Source organism: Diadema antillarum, unplaced genomic scaffold (genome assembly GCF_040938485.1).
Source record: "Diadema antillarum isolate AM-2024a unplaced genomic scaffold, OU_Dant_1.0 scf00000037, whole genome shotgun sequence".
NCBI lineage: Eukaryota > Metazoa > Echinodermata > Echinoidea > Diadematoida > Diadematidae > Diadema > Diadema antillarum.
In genome coordinates, this window is record NW_027270926.1 from 2,681,407 (window position 1) to 2,702,078 (window position 20,672).

The following is a 20,672-nucleotide window of genomic DNA, read 5'->3' on the forward strand; positions in this document are numbered from 1 at the left end:
TTGAGATACCCAACACGATGGCTTTTTAAACAACACCAATGAAGAAGCAGTACTGAATCTCGCAATCTTTAAAAAAAAAAATCGTTTGCATTCATTGACAAGAAATGGATAAACCAAAACGTCATCAATTCTCACTGTTTTGGGGGGCCTGAACGTTGTCCGCTTTAAACACTGGGTTAGATACTAGTAACCATTGTCAAAACATCAAAATCATGTATAACACCCATATTTCCACACTGAGGCTTGCTGCTGCAAGCCTTACTGAGTGATGTTTGGCAAATCTTTGATCTTGTTTCTCTCTAGACCAGTAATCTTTTTTTTTAAATCAAATCATATGCTTGCAAGTCCAGATAGGTTTTTTGTTTTGTTTGTTTGTTCTTTTTTTGTGCTTTTTTTTGAGGGGGGGGGTTTAGCAGTAGGAATAAGTCATTTCCTTTGTCGATGCCCTATTTTTTTTTTTTTTTTAATGGCAGAAATTTTTGGAACTTATGAGAGAAAAATACTTTGTTTCATATGCTGTCTGGAGTAAGTAAACAGCAACAGAATGTATCTTTTAATAGTGTTTAAAAGTTTGACATAGGAGCAGAATCTATCAAGGATTGATCGGAATTTTTATTATTTTTTTAAATTTATTTAAAAGCAAACAGACTGATGTTGAATACCCATATTGGCCTACTCCCTAAAAAAAAAATCGTGTGTAAATGTTTATTCTTGAAGGAGTGAATAACAGAAAAGAATGAATTTGAGAATGAAATTGGAGTGAATTTTGAGTATATGATAAAAATGTTCATTTTCATTCATTTTGGAGTGACCTCAGGGATGGCTCGAAGGTTTTGGAGTGATCCCTGAGGTTACTCCAAAATGAATGAAAATGAACATTTCCACTCGAAATTCACTCCAATTTCACTCTAAATTCACTCTTTTCTGTTATTCACTCCTTCCAGAATGAAAATTTCCACGTGGTTTTTTTTTTTCATTCAGAGAGTACGTTATCTAAAGAAGGACAAATTACAGAGTCATTGGAGAAAGAAGTCTGAGTCATCTAATGATAATCTAATGTAGTCTTGTAGATCAAAATAAAACCAATGTAAAAACTAGCCCCATTTGTTGTTGTTTATTTTTTCCCCCGATAATTATTTCTTGTGTAATGGGTACACATGTAAACTCCCACGGTTTTTCAGATGTGAGTACAGGGGCGGATCCAGGAATTCTCGGGGGGGGGGGGCAACTAATATTTCTGGTGCCACTTCTGGGTTTCATTTCCTTTTTTTTTTCTTATTATTTCTTTTGTTTTTAACGAAAAATAAAGGGGGAGGGTTGCCCCCCCCCCCCCCCCCCCCCCGATCCGCCACTGGAGTAGACTGGCTATCATCATTAAAAAGTTCAAGGGGCATTTTCTTTTATAGTGGTTTTAATTTGTGTCACACTATAGTGGCATGCACCGACAGTTAGCGGGGAGATTTTCTTGGGTTTAAAACTTCGGGTTCCTCCGACATTTTCCACTCTGGCTTTTGTGACGATTTAGGTCCAATCTCCGACGTGTGGCGATTTCCAAGACGCGTAAAGCAAGTCGTAAAGACTAGTGTCTAAGATACAGCGGTTAGTTTTGTTCTGTTTTGTATTGATTTGTCTTGTTTTCGTTTTCTTTTTGAGTCATCAACTTATATTTTGGATTATAGGAGTCTCTTACAGGTCCAGCCTCGATTTATCCCTCTCACGCATAATAATTATCGGAGTAGCTACCTGCTCGATGCACAGAGCCAGATTGTTCAGAAGATGCAATCCCTAAAAACTTACTTCAGACAGTTTCACTGAGGGACAATAACGCAACGCACGTAGGTGGCGTCATTTCGACTCACGGATCGTAAACCGCACGTATAACAACAACAACAACAACAGCATGTGTTCACAGTATATGCAGCATGTGCATGCTAGCTGCTGCTGCACTGAGTGTAAAAACGTGTGTAATAAAATTTGCACAACACTCATTGGACCACCAAGTGTCGGACTGTTAAGATGTCTTCTCCTGAGCAAAATGTTCCAACAACGATGGAATCGTACCTAGAGGCACTGCAACATAATAGAGGTAAACATGTATCAAGTGGAATAATCATAGTGTTAAGTGGTTTGGTGAGAGAAGTGTTTGAAAACGTGTGAAATTGATCGGAGCTCGCAAGAAAAGGGCACGGCACGGTGTACGTACGGTACGTGTACCTGCGCCTGCCGCTCGCGCTCGCTGAGCTGGTGTGGGCCGCCCATGATGCGGGATGCCGAGATGCATGCAGGGGGGCATTTCATGAAGCATTTTGTCCGGCAACTTTGTCGGACAAATTTTCTCTCAGCCAATCAGATGCAAGGATTTCAGTAGCTTTTAACAGTTTGTCAGACCAAATGTCCGACAAAACGCTTCATGAAATACCCCCTGGAGATTATGCCTTCAGCATCAGTTCGCGGATTGATTGCGTGCCATGGCGAGCGAGCTAGCCAGTAAAAATTTAAATACAGTTGTAATAATGGTTAGTCTGGTACGTAGTTGTCTAGACTAGTCTAGCTAGGCACCCTAGCTAGATCTAACGTTAGGACTCTAACATTGTTAGATAAAAATAAAGATAAACTCATATTGTAACGTATTGTAACAATTTAAATTCATATCCTGTCTTACTCTTAGATGTGTGTGAGGGTCCACACACTCGCACACATTTCACAGTACGATAATCTTCAAAACTTGAAGCTGCACTCTACCTGGAAGAAGAAGAAGAAGCAATACATCTGCCTCTCGCCTCTTGTTTGTGCTTCGGTGGCCTCTTGTTGACTGTATATTAAAATGGTCGGTAATTTATACGGTCGGCCCGGCCGAAATCGAATGTAGACTCCGGTGATTGTGTCGTCCGCCCCTCACAACAGACAGACGGGTACATGTCAGTTCGGGAAACCCACTCACAAGGGGGGCCCCTCCTTATAAGTAACCCGTCCCCCTTATAAGTAACCCCCGGGGCACCCCTTATAAGGAGTCTCCACGCTTTTTTGCAATGCAACGCGAAAATGAAAGGACTGCGGCAATTCGCTTGATTATGTCCATAAAGCTTCACAAGTTTCCTAGTTACTCACGAAATTTGAGCAAAATCGGTTCGAGGCATCATATCTAAAATCATGGATTTAAATGCGATGTCAAACGACCCATGCGAATGCTGAAATGCGAGCGACTACTGGCGTGAGTGTCGCCAGGCGCGGCGGCGCGGCAATGCTTGAGTGCAGACGTGGCGACTGAGTACATAAACTCAAAAAAAAAATAATATATTTAGGATCAATGCATCTTGCGGTCTGCAGGCGGGCAGTCACATTTAGGCCTATACTGTAATACAATTTGTATTTACTTGCATACTGATGTACAACCTGTTTTGATGTTCCAAGTAGGCTAAAGGTTGTTTGCCCTTTTAAGTATTATGGCTGCACACATTTGTGATGAGTTTACTGGCAGCATTTGCTTGTTTTTCCAACGTGTTCTGTAAATCTCCACAGAAAGCTTGTCAATGTCAGTGTACTAAGATAAAGTTTTTGGTACCCCTGCAAATTTTATTGACTGTACCGGTACTGTAAAAGTGGAAATTTTTGCGGTGTTGAAATTTTCGCTCATTTCGCGCAACCAGAAGCTAGCTAAGCACACTTATATTTTCGCTTGTCAAATGTTCCAGTAGTTGATGTCTTAATTCCATGGAATTAAAAGCACGCAAACTCTTCTAACACTTTTACAGTATTGCACCAGTACAGATTCCATTTCGGACCAAGAGTCACAGTGACAGAAATTGAAATTGATCCTGTTTGTTTTCGTTAATAACCATAAATGAAAAGTGATGAATTTCTGGTGTAGATCATGCTCACATTTATTATTCTAATACTGTAAAAGTGGATATTTTCGCGTGACTAATTTTTGCGCTTGGCCAGGTAAGAAGAGTTTCGCGTGTTTTTAATTCCGCGGAATCAAGACATCAACAACTGGAACATATGGCACACAAAAATATTTGCGTGCTTTTATCTTCGCGCTAGCTTCTGGTTGCGCGAAATGCGCAAAAATTTCGATACCGCGAAAATTTTCACTTTTACAGTAGAGTAAAACATCCCTGTGTTTATTACCGTGCACACATACATGGTAATGGTATAGAATACAATGGGTGCACTTTTGGACAATGGCAGCAGAATTAGACAGTTTGGTTCTTCTTAGGTTAGAAATCTGGATAGGTCTGACTTGGTGGCTGATGGCGTAATGCAAATTTGTACTGTATTATTACTGTTTAAACTGAAATTCTGGCAAACAAGATCAAGTAGCATCAAAATTTCACTTTAAGAATATCATGGTGTATCCACCTCCACTTCAGAAGGTACAAAGGAAGAGTATGATGTTAACCATGCATTGATTTACCAGTATATGATTTTCCAGAATCAGCATGTTTAATTCCAGTAGCAGGAAATGTGCATTTGTGTTTTGAGAATTTTAGCACTCTTGCTGAAGGAGGTATACATGATAAATATATCTTAACATAATACACTTCATGTTTAACTCTGAAAAACATTGATCAGTCAAAAATGCTAAACATAAAGATGGCATGAGAAAAGAGAAAGCTAATAAAAAAGAACAAATTGCAATTCTCCAAATAGACTTGAGATGATGGAAGATACATTTATATTGTGGAATTTTACATTATGCTAAACACACTCCAATCCGTGAAGAGCTATTTTTACCACATGACTAAACCAAAGCTTTTATCAATTGTCATTGAATTTTAAATCCATGCATGATAGGTGATGTAGACGAAATTGATTACAAATATTATGAAGACTTGCACTTTAGCTGAAAAAGAATCTAAATGAGAAAAAAAAAGTATTTCCAGTGTTTAATAAGTTACTGAAAGGAGAACCAAACTGTCCAATTCTGTGCTATTTCAGGGCCAGAAGAGACGCGCTCGATCGAAAAGCTGGGTTTTGCTGTTCAGTTCGCACCAACGTTCGGCTATGTTGCCAATGTGGAAAGCGCGGAGCGGGTTCGTCGAGAATATGAGCTAGTTACTGGGACCAAATTTTCAACATACCGACAGAGCAAGGACTTTGGCAAAGAAGGTAAATACCATCCTTCATTTCTCTTGCTTCAACTAAGTGTGGCCGTCTGTACTTATCACATGTTGATGTACATGATTATATTCAGGGATGCTAGTTGTCAGGCAAAAGCCTGAATTCAGGCCCTGGTAGTATCAAAGTTCAGGTCCTTCTGTGTGCAGATGTATTTCAAGCCCTCTCTTTAATTCTATTAAAAAAAAAGTGACATCCCTGCTTGCTTTATGGAATGTTTAGGACAGTGTCACACGGTGATGCTATGTGTGAACCTAGAAATATGTCATACCATTGATACACATTTACCGGTATACGGGATGCGCCAGTAGGTTGAAGAAGAGATTGGCAGGGGTAAGAAGTTTCTGGTACTGGACTAGAGTGGAATGTGCAGGCAGTAAATGAGTCTTTATGAGAATGGTACCATTTGGGAATCACACCAAGAAGTGATTGCTGCTAAAGTGACGTCACTATAGTATTCATATTTGCCCATATTCTGATACTGTTTCATGCGGAGCATCCTTTATTGGAATTTTCAGTGTTTTAAATGTTTGTTTTGCAATTTACACAGAAATAGTATAGCGCTTCATGAAGGCAAGCAGAGAATAGAGCTAGCATCATTTTTATACTTTCTTAGTTTCTTTTTTATAGATATAATCTGCTGTACACAACCAACATTCCTTTGTATGTACACAAACAACAGCAGCCTAACATACATCTGTACATCTCGCCTAATGTTCCAGCTTAAACCACATGTTAGTATAGTGGCTATGCTTTCAGCAGCCAAGAGCTCCACCCGAGCTTCTACCTGACAATCATATTCTTTTATTTGTTTATATTTATGTATTTTGAAGTCGTCTTGAATATTTATGTCAACAATCCATTCGTTTGGGCAGGCTTTGCCATGGCACATCACAAGATCTGTTGGGAGGACAGTGCCAAGCTGCGGCAGGGTCACATCGCATTTGACCATGTGCCCTACATCGTCATTGGCATCAAAATGCTGGACTGCAAGCATGGCCGTGACAGGCACCTGGCCAAGAAGCGGCGGTCTTTGGAAGCCATCAGTAATGAGGTGTGCAGCAGTCATGACAAGTTATGTAAAAACAAAAACAGAAACAAAATATAATACATATTTGAATATGTGTCGTGTTACTTTGACTTTGATATTGTGGATGTTTAGACATAAGGATGTCTCATTTTATGTGCCTCTGCTTCATGTTGTTCAAATCAGCGGGGCCTGTTTTGTGAAGAAGTTTACAGTGTGCACACAAACAAAAATGTATTAAAAGCTCCAAGTATTTCTGTTCACCTATTGCAACAAGACTGACATACATGTACTGTCGTGGCATAAAAGCAAGGAAACCTATGTATGTTCTGTTGACTAAACTTTGCCTAGACATGAGTGTGTGCTACAATTCCCTATTCAGATATCTCACCGGAAGCAATATATGCTGAGGGAGGTATCTCTGCATTGCAAGGATTATTATTCCTCAGTTGTTTAGCTAATGCTTTAAATACAAAAGAACTTGATGTCCATTTGGGTTGGATGTTTGAGCATTCATCATATGTTGTGCTTCTCACAATGTTAATTATAAGCCAATGGGTCGAGGTCATTCATGTTCTTGCTGTTACATTCTCCTCCTCACGCTGAACTGCAGCCAGATGACAGCAGCCAGCAGGGCAAGCAAAAGCGAAAGAGAACTGTTGGCACAAAGCTGGATTGCCCGGCCCAGATCACCTTTCGGGACATCCTCAAGTTTCCAGGCTATGCTGTAAGTCTTACTGTTAAGAACGGATTGCACACCGCATAGAGTAAATGGCTTTCTAAGTCTGCATGTATCATGTCGTTATCTGCTATGTGGAAATGCGATGGTGGCTGGAAGGACGATTTTTGAATGCATTTTGGAAATATACTTCTTGTCCCATCCTCCCAAAAGAATTAATTGATTATTGATAATCAATTATAATTTGAGATTTCAAATACATTTATGTATACATGTGCACTTTAGGCAGCATGTAATAAAATGCTCATTTTGCTTAACATTACTCTACCTAGATCAGCGCAGACTCTGTATGGAGGCGGAAGACCACATCAGAGAAGTTACGTAAGAATCTGGCCAGTGGTGTACCTGTGCAGAGGGAGAGGAGGATTTATGTCAAATTCCCAAGTAAAGATGAACACCAAGGACACGACCTTGCCTCAGTAAGTCCTGTTATATGCATCATACATATCTCGAGGATGATATTTCGCAAATAAGTTCGTAGTCCTTTGTTCCTCTTTAACCCGTTAAGGACGAGTCCCGAGTATGCTCGGACAGGTGTCTATGGGAAATGTGTGTTGTAGCAAAATCAGCCTGTCCTCAATGGGTTAAAGAAAAGGGCACAGTGACATCGTGTCACTTTCAAATAAGAACTCAGTTTTATAAATCCATGTGATTCACATTTGTGCACATTTGTGATCATTTTGCATGTATGAGAATGACTTAGAGTAGACTAAATTAACATGATTTGTCTCCTGCAATAGTTGCAATAAAGGTGAAGGTACAGTATGTCAGATCCTTTTAATTGTATCAAAAAAAAAAATAGTTGTGTTTCTGACATTGATGACAAATGTTGGCAAGAAGTAAATGTGACTGAAATGTTGTCTTGTTGATGCCTGTAGATTCCTGGCCGCAGGAGTCAAGAGGAAGACAAGGTCCTGGTGAAGATTGAGATGCTGGTTCAGGAAGCGAGCGCCATACCCAACGTTCAGAGCCACCTCCAGGGTGTCATGGAAGAAGAGAGTGGAGTCAACACTCAGGTGCAGAGTGAAGAAGGTGGAGGCCAGTCGGAAGAGGGCAGGGCAGGACTGGGTGCAGAAGGAATGGGCGGAGCACAGGTGGTGTCTGGAAGAGGGCAGAGTGGTGACGAGCCGGGCAGAGTGGAGGAGCAAGGCACGGAGCAAGGCACACCAGGGCTTGGTATTATCGAGGAGTATGAAGCAGAGAGGGATAGAATGCTACGAGGTGGAGCAGATCCATGTGTACAAAGGCAGCGGGAATCAGTGGAGGGTGTGGCAAGGCAGAATACACCGGCTGTCACTCCTTGTTCAGCTGACTGTGGGAACAGGTAAAATATTCTGGCTGGCCTGTTCTGTTTCCATCTTGGTTACATCATGTTGTACTGTGAATGGATATGGTTGGATCTCCCCTTTCCCTTCTGTTTTTCTTCGAAATAATCAATGATCTCAGAAACAACATCTTGTAATATGGAGTTTTATGTTGGTCACTGTCAAGTAGATTGTTGAGTTTGTATCCAAGTTATTGATAACAAGGTTTGCAGTGATGATTTTTAGATGGACCAGGAAAATTGAAAATACCATGCTGCTCTTGTAATTAAGTTGATAAAAGAAAAGAAGAAAAGAGCCATGTCCTATGAAGATTGCTGAAGTATTTCATTTTGTTACTTGCACTAGCTACGCATACATTTCCTTCCGTCCATGATACCAATATGTTGCCCTTCCCTCTAAAAAGGTTGTGACAACATCATGCTTCACTGTCATGTAGTTCCTGTTCATATCTTAGTGAGAAGAAATACTCGAAAGTTTGCTCTTGACCTTAGTTGTCCCCCCCCCCCCAAAAAAAAAAAAAAAAAAAAAAATCATGCATCTTTGGATGTACCTGTGTACTGAAAGCAATTGTACCCTGTGACTGTATTACTTAGATACTACAAAAGTTTTACCTGTTCTGACTCTACAGCAGAGATACTGTTTCTGTTTATAAATTTGTGGTAAAAATGTTCACTCAAAATTGAACTTCTCTTGTTTTTCCTTTATCAGATGCCCAAGAGAAGACACCCCCCAACCTCAGATACCAATCAGTCAGGCTGAAGGTGATCCGGCTCTAGTTCCACCAACTCCAGCACCCAGCCGAGCTGCTAAGTGCAGGAATATCCTGCAGCATCTCATCTCGCAGACCTACGTGATCCAAGAAGTGTCTATTCTGGACCAATTATGTGAACAGCTGACAGCGGTGAAGATGAGCGTGGATGCTGCAATGCAGCAGGAGGAGCAGCACATATCCCTGGAGCAGATGCTGAAGGACAATTCTTGCTGTGAGGATGAGGAGGAATGTTGTGGAGACGTGCAGGAGCAGAGTAAGGAGGATGTTGATGCAAGGAGAAGACTAGAGAACACAGAGAATCCATCAGGGTGTGGTGCGAGATGCAACATGAAAAAGCTGCCTAAGACCACAGTGGCAGAACTCAGTGCTGACTCCAGGAAGCCCCTGAGCGATGTCACCGTGCTGCTGGCCCAGAATCTTATCCAGGAGAAGTTCCCCTCCGTGCACGGTTTTGAGGACCCTGCCCTTGGGCGGCACCTTCTTTTCTCAGCAGCGCAGGGAGAGTTTGGACAATTGATGCAGGATGGTAACCACCACTGGGTGTTTGTGTCATCAATTGGTTGCACTACTGGTGTGGTGAAATACTATGATGGCTTAGGGGCCAGGACGATACCAGATTTAATCCGAAAGCAGATAGCCCGCGTTGTCTGCTCTCAGGAAACTGAGATCATTGTGGACGTGCAGTCAGTTCAATCCTGTCCAAATGTCTTTGACAGTGGACTCTTTGCCATAGCCTATGCAGTCAGCACACTGCACCAAGAAGATCTTGGCCAGGTATCTTACAATGTGACATTGATGCGTGACCACCTCCTGCAGTGCTTGCAGGAAAAGTCCATCCGTCCCTTCCCAGCCGCCAGTGAGAGAGTGTCAGTGCAGCGAACGCGTCAACGCTTTCTCAGCATGGAAGTCTTCTGCATGTGTCGCATGCCGTGGAATGCCAACATGCAAGAGTCGCGCATGAAGATGGCGCAGTGCGAGTCGTGCGGTGAGTGGTGGCACTCAAACTGCTGTGGCATCCCAGACGAGGTGTTTACCAGTAACCAGCCCTGGAAGTGCCCACGTTGTGAGGATGTCCACTCTGCTGTGGCTGCCCTCAATTCCTTGCAGGCCGCAGTGTTTCCAGAGGCTGTCTCCAGTTCCACAACAATTACGCATTGAGGTTTTCACAGATGGCATTGCTACAAGAGGCCAGTCTATGGAGTGTTCAAAATCATGGGCATTATTTTTTTGATGAAACAAAAAGCAAGCTCTGCAATTCGCCTGTTCATTTGATACATTTCAATCCACAGATCTTACTTTTAGGAGATAGTTTGCATGGCGGGACTAATGCACTGGCGTAAAATGTACTGTTCACCGGCATAAAATTTACGGTTCAGCACAGTGAACCATAAATTGTATGCATGTACATTTTCAGTCTTTGGAATCCAGTTTGCATGTGCTTGTTGTCACTCAAACAGGCAAGTCTCATATGTGAGCAGTGTGTCCGGAACAACTTTATTTTTTTTATTAAAGTAGGGTAATTGAAGCCCATAAGCATTAAATTTTATGATATCTTGAAGAGAAATATTTATTGAACATTTCTCCCAGATCCATGGCCTGTATATGTAGTATTTTTCTCACTACAGCCAACATACCACATTTACAATAACTACTAGTAGTACACACACACATTTATACTACTCTCTCATGCTTGAGGTTTGTCAAGAGGGATGGATATGCGCTAGACATAAATTGTAGTAACATGCATGTATCTGGCCGGCCAGCCATTTCCATGGTTTTGCTTTGAACAGCTTGGATGGCACCAAACGCAGCATAATGAACACGGTCATATTTTTGCACTGCAAATTTAATGCGATTAAGATCAAGTGACAGGTTTTTTTTTTTGTGTGTTTAAGTTGAGGCCCAATAGTGATGCACAAAATTCGCAAAACTTAAACCCTCTTAGAAATGATGGCATTTGCAACAGTCTGCTCAAAATATTCTCTTTGTACTTTCAATTACTAAAGTATATACAGCAGGAAAAAGCCATACAATCAGAAAATATCACAATAATAATTGACACTCTCACAGAAAATTTTTATGAGATGCTTAAAAGTGTCTGATAGCATTAATCCCCCCCCCCCCCCCCCCCCCGAATCTATGCATGAGCGACCTGTTCCCCAGTGTTCCAGTGTACCCCAGTTTACCCTTCTAAAATCCATGCTCAGAATTTACATGTAGATGGATGGTAACTCCAGCCATTTCAAATACACACCATGGATGAAGCAATTACTGAAATAAACTGAAATTTGTCCATTTTCATAGCAGTGTTATTGATGTTGTACAGTGTGCCGACCAGTAGCATTGATTATTTGAGAAGATAGCATTATATAGAAGATAGCATTTTAGTATATTATATATATGTAGCATATCATACGTACAATGTAAAGTGCCTTGCAAGAATACTTTCCAATCACAGTGCAATGTACAGTAGTGATCATAACTTGCTCATGATTTGGCCAGTTGAAGAAAGAAAAAAAAAAAAATGAAAAAGAGAATTTATGAAACAATCGAAGAGGCTGCTAATTGAATGTTTCATTTGCTAAATTACATTCGCTACCTCTGAGGTTATTGTGCAACGTCTTTAGAGCCATTCCCATTTTAAGCAATCACACATTAACACCTCTGCTTCCTTGCTATAGATTTGTACAAAACAGCTATGACTGAAAATGTATAGATCTGATTTTTGAATTACAATTTAGCTTGATGCAATACCTTTTGTACATCAATATATTATGTGGTACATTTTGCCAAAGAGATTGTGCGCTGCAATAAATCAAAGAAAATACCAGATACTGATTGTGTCATTCCTCAGTGCTTGTGTCAGTATTGTTTCACCCTTGGATTGGAAGTAGTGCTGATGTTGATAAGAGAAAATTTGATAATTTTGTCAAGAGTGCTCTTATACACAGGATTCAGTATTTATGAGCTTTGTTCAAAGCTTGTGGAAGGAGTGCTTTTTTTTTTCCTTCTTTTTACTGTTTTGTCCTTGATATTTTTTAGTCTTCGTTTTTTGTTTTGTTTTGTTTTGTTTTGTTTTGTTTTGTTTTGTTTTGTTTTGCTTTGTTTTGTTTTGTTTTGTTTTGTTTTTGTTTTTTTTGGGGGGTCCACAAGGATGGTATTGTATGTTGCTGTTGGTTGAGAAAACAACTTTTGATATGCACATCAATTGCAAAAGAAAGTTCAGAAGAGAGCTGATTTTTGGTGTGGTACTGTAGGACCACATACAAATAGCCGCTTTCGAGATGAGATGTTTCCGTCGATTACTCGGAATACATTGGCATGATCGCCGCACCAATGCATCAGTGCTGGAAGAGATCAGGGGGAAAGTTGGGGATTATGAACCACTGCTGGACATAATGAAGAGAAGGAAGATGCAATGGTTCGGACATGTCACTCGACGGCCAGGCACACTAGCGCATACGGTAATGCATGGTCGGGTGGATGGGCGACGAGCTCAAGGAAGACCAAGGAGAAATTGGGTGGATGATGTGAGAAGATGGGCGGAGAAACCGGTGGAAATCTGTATGAGAATGGCGCAGGATAAGGAAACCTGGAGAAGGACATCTCAGTGCCCCAACGGCAGAAATGCAACGGGTGTGACCTGACCTGACCTGACTGTAGGACAAGAGAGAGAAATTGGAGAGAAGAATAACGTGAAGCAGAGAGAGACTGATTGATAATGATTGATTGATAATGATTGATAGTGACTGATAATGACTAAGGAAATGAATATGACAGCGTAGCAAGGTTTGTGGACCATTTGTACGAAGAGAAAATAACACAAGGACTTTGTGAAGGTTATTTTTTTGTGTGTGTGTCATTCTTTGAGTAACTGAAAGGTATGTGGATTTGCAGATATACATGTATGTAAGACTTTGTTTATTTTTTATGAAGAGTAGTATTTCAGTCCTGTGACAACTTGCATTGCATCATAACAAGTTTTGTACAAAGCTTACTTTTGCAAGATACATAACATGTCCTTAATATTGTGAAAAAAACAACAACAACACAAATGACTTGTTTGCCTCTTAAGTTTGCCTCCTTTATCATACACAACACTGTAAGAGAAAAGAAGAAAAAGAAGATAGGGGGAAAAAAGGATGATAGGGACTTTAGATTCAGTCACCGGAATGGCCCTCTTTGTACTAATTTCATAATGCCATTGATTTTGTGTAGAAAAGGTTGCCAGTGGTAACTACTTTGTACATAATTGCACATAATATGATGCCAGACATGCATGAGCCACAAAAATAACATATTATTAAGAGAAGCCAGGTTTAGGTTATGTTTCTAGGTCCCAAAAAAAGAATTCTATATGTCAACCATTATTTTTTCCCCTCCCTCGCAGATGGGTCCCTGGTGCTGGCTGCCTCGGGGCTCACAGGACGCCTCTGGGCTGGCTCCCTCTGGTTCTTTGAGGACCCGGCCAACGCTCCAGAGATGGACCGCAGCAGCGCAGGGGTGCGGACTGAGGCGGGGATCACAGACATCGAATGGATCGATGAAAACAGGCTAGCTATCGGATCTGACTCCGGTAAGTGATTTGTGCCCTTGACTATTCAACTGTCAATGTCAATATTTTTGTGTGATTGATCATGCTGAGTGGTCAAAAAACATATTTGTGGGTTCTTGAATTCACACCGTGCAACTGTCAACCCATTCAAAGTGTGCAGAGGAAATTGTGAAGATTTTTTTGCAGGTTTTAGAATTCTTATTAGCCAGAAATAGCGTGCTATATGCAAAAAAGTAATGTACCACGAAAATTTCTGCATTAACAGTATAAGATAGGCAAGCACCAGTCCTTGTACATATCTCATTTTGCCCAGCATTCTGGTGAGCATGAAAATGTGTAAGAGATGCAAGATTGATTATTTCACTCCTCAACTGGATCGCCTCACTTACAGCTGGTACATTAAAAACAGTTTTAAAGCTATAAACTTTATATTCATAACTTTAAAATGCTCGACAGACATCAACAATTGAATGTAAGGCAAATATACATAACACCTTCATGATTGTCATCGACTCTTGAATGACATTTTTCGTTCAACTGGACTTTCATCCAGTAAGCATTATTTTGTCAGTAACCAGATAATGGTTCTTGTACCTGCAAACAAATGTAAAAGACCAATTACAGAAATAATTTTGCGATGGATTTTTATGGTAATGTGTGGCCTTTTGAATTACAGAGGGCCTATTCCTGTGATAGTGAAAATAACAGGATTGTGTATGTCTTTATAATGAATATCACAGGTGCCATTGAGATCTGGCAGCTGGAGAACAGTAGAAGCTCTTTCCGCAATCTCTTCTACCTGTACGAGCATGACAATGCCGTGAACTCGGTCAGCGTCAACTCCAACAAGACCAGGGTAGTCAGTGGATCATCAGACAAGCTGTGAGTTTTAAAAGACGTCATGTGTGTGTACTTCTGACTCTTTTTCTTGGAAGTTGATGAGGTACTGTGTTACTTGCTTTTAATTTTCTGCATTCATTTCTACTGGTTTCCTAAAAAATGATGATGATTTATTCTTATTTGATTTTAAGTGTGGACCAGTTGTGAAAAATAATGTTAAATTCAACATCTGAGACTCACAAAAAGGTTTCTCAGAATGCCATTTCTCACTGCGTCATTTAACAGATCTGACCCCCCCCCAAAAAAAAAAACAGACAAAACAAAACAAAACAAAATAAAACAAAACAGCAAAATCATAGCGGCTTGTAGCAAGATGCACATGTCATATGACGTAATATGGCTAGATTGTTTAAAATTGATATATAGTGTATGTATGTGTGTAGTGTCCCCTAAAAACAAACTCTTAAGAGTGAAAGGGGTTGTCACTTACTCCATAAGTAGAAAGCAGTTATCTCTAAACAGTCCCTACGTTATGGATCTATATTGGTCATGTTCAGATGAAACCCATTTTGTGAAGTCGGTACTGCCAACCCCATGAGAAGAAAGCAATTATCTCTATAGATAATCCCTTCACTATGGATCTATATTGGTCATACTATGAGAGTAAGTAATTGCCATGGTTACATGATTTTTTTTTCTCTCCAGGGTCAAGTTGTGGGACCTTTCAACCCAGAGGTCAATAGGGACCCTCCATGCCCACACTGCCAAGGTGGAACAGGTGTCCTGTAGTCCCAATGAGCTGGACGTCTTCATTTCATGTTCACAGGTCTGTGCAGACTCACTCTCAACTCACCCTATGATAGCTCAATCAGGATTCAGTTGTACTACTTTGATTCCCTGTTAATGTACGTCCATAGCTCCAGGGAAATTGTAGTGTCTGGTGTATTCAGAATTAGGGTAGCACATGCCAGATGTCAGATGAAATTTTGTATGTGGTATGTAAATGATCAATGCAAATGGAATTTTGAACATGGATACAGGGAACCAGAAAAAAAAAAAGAGTAGTATGTTTTCTCTGCCTCTTGGATCTCCTGCATCAGCGGTTCACTCTGAACACTTCTCATTATCGTGCTAGAGATTGTGCCTTTACAGAACTAGAGAAGCACTCTGAGAGCGCAGACCTCCGCCAAGCATGCAAATCATTTTCACCACTGATCTTGTCCTTCCATAGAGAAATCAGTGATTTCCACCCATACGTACTATAGCATTGTGTGCTGAAAGTTGCCTGATTTCCCAATATAGAAGCCTTTGTTACATCATAAACCCTCAGCTGCACGGCGCGCCTCACCCCAGCAGAAACTAGAGCACGCACTTTAGTGCGCGTAGGCAATCCTCAAATACGCGCAGCCTGAACTCCCAAGTTCATTGACCCTACCTGCCAAAATATCAAAAATCCTTCATAAATTCCCCCACAATTCTCGGATCACTATCAAAAGTTAATTGTTTGTTACTTGTGTCATTCTCAACCTTTCCTGCAAGTTTCATCCCAATCGGTGAACTACTTTTTGAGTTATTTTGCACACGGACAAACTAACTAACTAACAAACTAACTAACTAACGAACGAACGAACGAACGAACAAACAAACCAATAGTAACGAAAACATAACCTCCTCCCTTGGCGAAGGTAATAATATTACCTGGGAATCACATAAATGCCACTACTTTTTACTCTTATTTTTGAACTGTGATGCAATATTAGTCATGTCACCAGATGACCAGGATAAGAACAGTAATTTGACCCTGATGGCTGCCTTCTTAGCTGACAGCATTTGTCACCCTGCACCACAAAACCAACAAAGAGTTGCCAGACATGGATTTCTAGTTAGGGGCAGATTCTGGAAGAGCAGACTCTTAAGTTTTAAAACGACATATAACTCAGTTCAAATGGACCCTCCTAACCTATCTAAATCTTGGAAAGAAGACACATGCTCTGGAAAAGTGTGAACTGAGAAAAGAGGCTCTGAAGTGCAGGGTCTATTCAAGCGCTTAATCTTTACCAAGCCGTGCTAGCTGTGTGGTGAACGGGACAACAGGATGTAAGCCACTGGAGCAACAACAATGAAGGGATTATCAGATTAAGCTTAAATTGAGCATGCTCTATAAACACATACTGTCCATGATTAATGCCAACTTTAAAAGCAGTAGCATTAGCCTTTCAAAAGTTATTAGAGTTTAAAGTATGAGTGGGCAAATTATTTTCAAGAAATGAAAAGGGGCCTCTAAGACCTACCTGATCACACTACTCTACCAAAAAAGGGTTGTAGAAAAACTGCCGAAAACTCACTTTCCCATTCATTTCATGAGCTCAAACTTAACAATAATGTAAAAGAATGGCTCTTTCAGAAAATACGAAAAACTCAAAATTGACTTGGTTCACCCGTTTCACCTTTTTTGAGTTCTCACTTAAAGGCAGCCGATCGCCATCCCTAATGGTACGTAAACTCCGAACGACCGAAGTTTGTGTAATGCTACCACTGAGACAAGTTTTAGTGTATGTGTGTGCGTGTGTGTGTACGCATCATACACAAACATTGTCACCGCGAGCTGCGGTGATTGGAGGAGAGAGGCCAGAAGACGCTGCGGCGTGTGTGTGTGTGTGTGTGTGTGTGTGTGCGTGTGTGTGTACGCATCATACACAAATATTGTCACCGCGAGCTGCGGTGATTGGAGGAGAGAGGCCAGAAGACGTGTGGCTCTTTTGGCCTCTCTTCATGCGCATGCGCACTGAGAGTGTGCGTCCATTCGGAAGCTCTCGGGACAGCCATTTTGGGTTAGGAGATAAGCACAGGCAGCTCTCTTGTAGCCTACCGTATTTTCGCTGACCCATTGAGCCAGCGCTATTCTCATTCGGGGGTCACTACATTTGATACAGAATGGGGGAGGCAGCGTGTTGCGTTCGTCTCCGTGCCGCACAAACCACTCGCCACGACCGAGTGTCTTTAAAATCAAGGGGTGCGACTTTTTGTTGGTTTTGTGATGCACGGTCACATCTGGTCTTACATGAAATATACATTTGTGACTTTTTGCTACCCAATCTCCTGCCCCTCCAGGATGGATCCGTCTTGCTCTGGGACACGCGTAAACCCAAGCCTGCCAAGCGGCTGCCACGCCCTCCCTCAGCCTCCCTTCCCACAAGTCTGGTGTGGAAGCCAGGGGAATCCTACGTCATCGCAGTAGGTAGGTGCACCATGTAGGGGAAGATCTCTTCCCTACATTCTTGTCATTTGGTTTGACAGCTATTTTATGCAAATTTTTCAGCATTTGTGTCACCAACTGCGTCGACACTGTTGGCGTGGGAACAGCTGTTGTGTAGACTGCTGCATTCTATCAGAGAAAAGGAGATGTTTAGAGATAGGAAGGACTTTTCAACTGACCCCTTGTGAACTTACAAAAAAAAAAATTAACTTCTAAACAGGGTTCAACACTAGCGGTGGTCCAGGGCCACTAAAAATGGATGTCGGACCTTCAAATTTAAAAAAAGGTTTAATATGTTGGTGGCCCAATCAGGCACCTGAAAGATACTAAATGAATTGATATGTTGTCTTTTTTTTTTATTTTGGGCCAATGCATTTCTTTTGGAGGGCCACCAACATTTCAGATTTAAAGATTTTAGTGGCCCAAACAGGCCACCAGAGAAAGGAAAAAATAATGTTGAGCCCTGACTAAATGTATGGTCAGTTCTTTGACAGTGATGTCATCACTAGGCAGTGTGTTTTTGTCAACATTCAAATTGAGAATTAAGCTGTCTTTTCTTCCCCAACCTCTCCCTATGCTGATGATGTGAAATTCCCTCGGATTTTAAGGTTTTCTGATCTTACCAATGCCTGAATTGCACAATCTCCATGTGAAATCAGACTGCATGCTATCTGCTGCTATGCAGTGGAATCTCCAACTGTACTCTTACAACCATAAAACTATAAAAGCAAAGAACCTGTCGGTGTACAGTTCCTATGTCATTTTAGTACTGATGCTGAGAGGATTAAGTGCCTACATGTTGGATGTCACATGTCAAATAGGAATGCCCTTGTTTACTTACTTTGTTGGAGGATGAATGATAGTTGATTTTGCTCTTTTCTGGCACCCTTTGCAGGAGATGAAGGTGGGAACATTGCCATCCAGGATGCCCGCAGCCAGCAGAGTGCTGCGTTTGTCACATCAGCTCACACAAGGGCGGTGCACAGACTGGCATTCTCAGCCAAAAAGTAAGTGAATGCAGTGCTTCATTCCCCCCAGGTTGATAATGCTTTCTGAGAGTTCAAACTCTTGGGATTTACATTCATCATTTCCTTGCATTTTGCAAGTAGTCTTGAAGAGGAAATGAAAATGACTCTCATTTCCCCTGTAATTTTCTTGACTAAAGAAAAAAAAATTGAGAGATGGCAAGATTTACGGATATAAAGAGAGTGTGTGATTCAGTCACCTCTTCAGATGGTGTTGTTAACCTCTAATAGTATTTGTATTGTTAGTAGTAGTAGTAGCAGTAGTAGTAGTAGTAGTAGAAGTAGTTACTAGTAGTAGCAGTAGTACTGTAGTAGTAGTAGTAGTAGCAGCAGTAGAAGTAGCAGCAACAGTAGTAGTAGTAGTAGTAGTAGCAGCAGTAGTAGTAGCGGCAACAGTAGCAGCAATAGCAGTAGTAGTAGTAATAGTAGTAGTAGTTGTTGTAGTGGTAGAAGTAGTAGTAGTAATAGTAGTTGTAGTAGTAGTAGTGGTAGAAGTAGTATTAGTAATAGTAGTAGTAGTAGTAGTAGTGGTAGAAGTAGTAGCAGTAGCAGTAGAAGTAGCAATAACATCATTATTACTGATATCATTATATTTAGCCATTTGCCTCTCACTTGTAAAGTTGTGCATCTTAAAAATGAAAAGTACAACTGAATTTGTTTTCACCCCAGTCCCCTCTGGCTTGCGTCCGTGTCTGATGACTGCACGGCTGCCGTCACCGAGCTGCAACCTGAACTCAAGCAGATGTGAGTACATCAAGTTCAGTTTGAGTGGAGTTGGGAGAGTTGTATGTGGTACAAAGAATGAATTTTGTATACATGCTGCAAATATGCAGAGCATCAATGCAAGTGAATCACATTGAATCAACATGAGCAGACCTTTACCAATAATGAATTGGAATGCGTAATGTATATTTTCACTCTGCCTCTCTCTCTCTAACATGCAAAATACACTCATGCAAAATGCACTCAAAATAAACACATACGTACACTCAGAGTAAAGTCAAATTTTCTACTGTAGATTTCTTAACGTAAGTTTCTAACAGTTGAATGAGTGAATGATATATTTCTTTTCAATACCAACTTGAAAACACAAACTTGGCATGAATATAGGGAAAAATTAGATGATGCAAACAGCTTACTCTGTATCACACATGATCTAGAGTGCTCCATGAGCAGAACATAAGCGTCTCAGCACTATTATCAGAACTGTGTTTAATCTTGACAACTTTTTTTTTTCTTATCCTACAGCTATCGTAGCTATGCACACAATGACTTTGTGCACGGGGTGTCGTGGGACACGCTCAGCAACCAGCTGCGGACTTGCGGATGGGACGGCAAGGTGATTGCGCACGACATAAATCTAGCGACCTCTATGTCACCCTGAAGTAAGGGTGTTCCATGCCATTCCCCCCCCCCCCCCTCCCAAAGTCTTTATCCCAGCTGCTTGATGAGGAGCTGCCATGACTTTGGCGATGTGTATAATCTCATCAAAGAGTGTTCACCACGCGTGTACAAGTGCATCTTGTCAGAATGTTTGTTGGCAGTGGAAAAGTGTGATGATCTTGTATGCTGAGGATATTTGACGGTAATATTTATTAGTTGCTAAGCCAGAATGGATCAAAGTGCGGAGTTAAATCAGCTAGCAGGTGATCTTTAATCTTGTTCTGTAGTCATGCGTAAACTTCAATTTTAATGCTACTCGGCGCATTAGCGTTAGGGAAGTACACCGGTAAAGAATCCTGTATGCCCTGCTTCCCTTTTACCGTTGTTATAAACAAAGTCTGAGATGGTACCATGCAAGCTGAGACTGAAATTTTAATGTTATCATTCACATGTAAGATGTTTTCATGCAATCTTTGGTATTGACATCACTTTTTAAGACTTAAATTTTGTGTTATTATTCACAAAGATTAAAAAAAAAGAAAAGAGTTGCTTTTCCCCCACATCCTCACAAATGTAGCTTCTGGCAATTTCTCCTGCTGTAAAAGTGGAAAATTTTGCACATTTTGCAT

At 41.0% G+C, this 20,672-nt stretch overlaps 2 protein-coding genes across 2 annotated transcripts; both read left to right on the plus strand.

Annotated features, from left to right (window-relative positions):
- Positions 1 to 1,975: 1,975 nt before the first annotated feature.
- On the plus strand, positions 1,976 to 20,373 carry LOC139708836 (methylosome protein WDR77-like). The gene is made up of 8 exons (XM_071620799.1): positions 1,976 to 2,086; positions 13,375 to 13,560; positions 14,280 to 14,421; positions 15,085 to 15,205; positions 17,491 to 17,617; positions 18,531 to 18,642; positions 19,330 to 19,404; positions 19,909 to 20,373. The coding sequence occupies exons 1-8, from the start codon at positions 2,017 to 2,019 to the stop codon at positions 20,042 to 20,044; spliced, it is 969 nt and encodes a 322-aa protein (XP_071476900.1). The 5' UTR covers positions 1,976 to 2,016; the 3' UTR covers positions 20,045 to 20,373.
- On the plus strand, positions 4,185 to 10,142 carry LOC139708920 (uncharacterized). Its single transcript, XM_071620887.1, has 7 exons — positions 4,185 to 4,203; positions 4,942 to 5,112; positions 5,997 to 6,175; positions 6,762 to 6,875; positions 7,160 to 7,306; positions 7,766 to 8,211; positions 8,921 to 10,142. The coding sequence occupies exons 1-7, from the start codon at positions 4,185 to 4,187 to the stop codon at positions 10,140 to 10,142; spliced, it is 2,298 nt and encodes a 765-aa protein (XP_071476988.1).
- Positions 20,374 to 20,672: the final 299 nt, after the last annotated feature.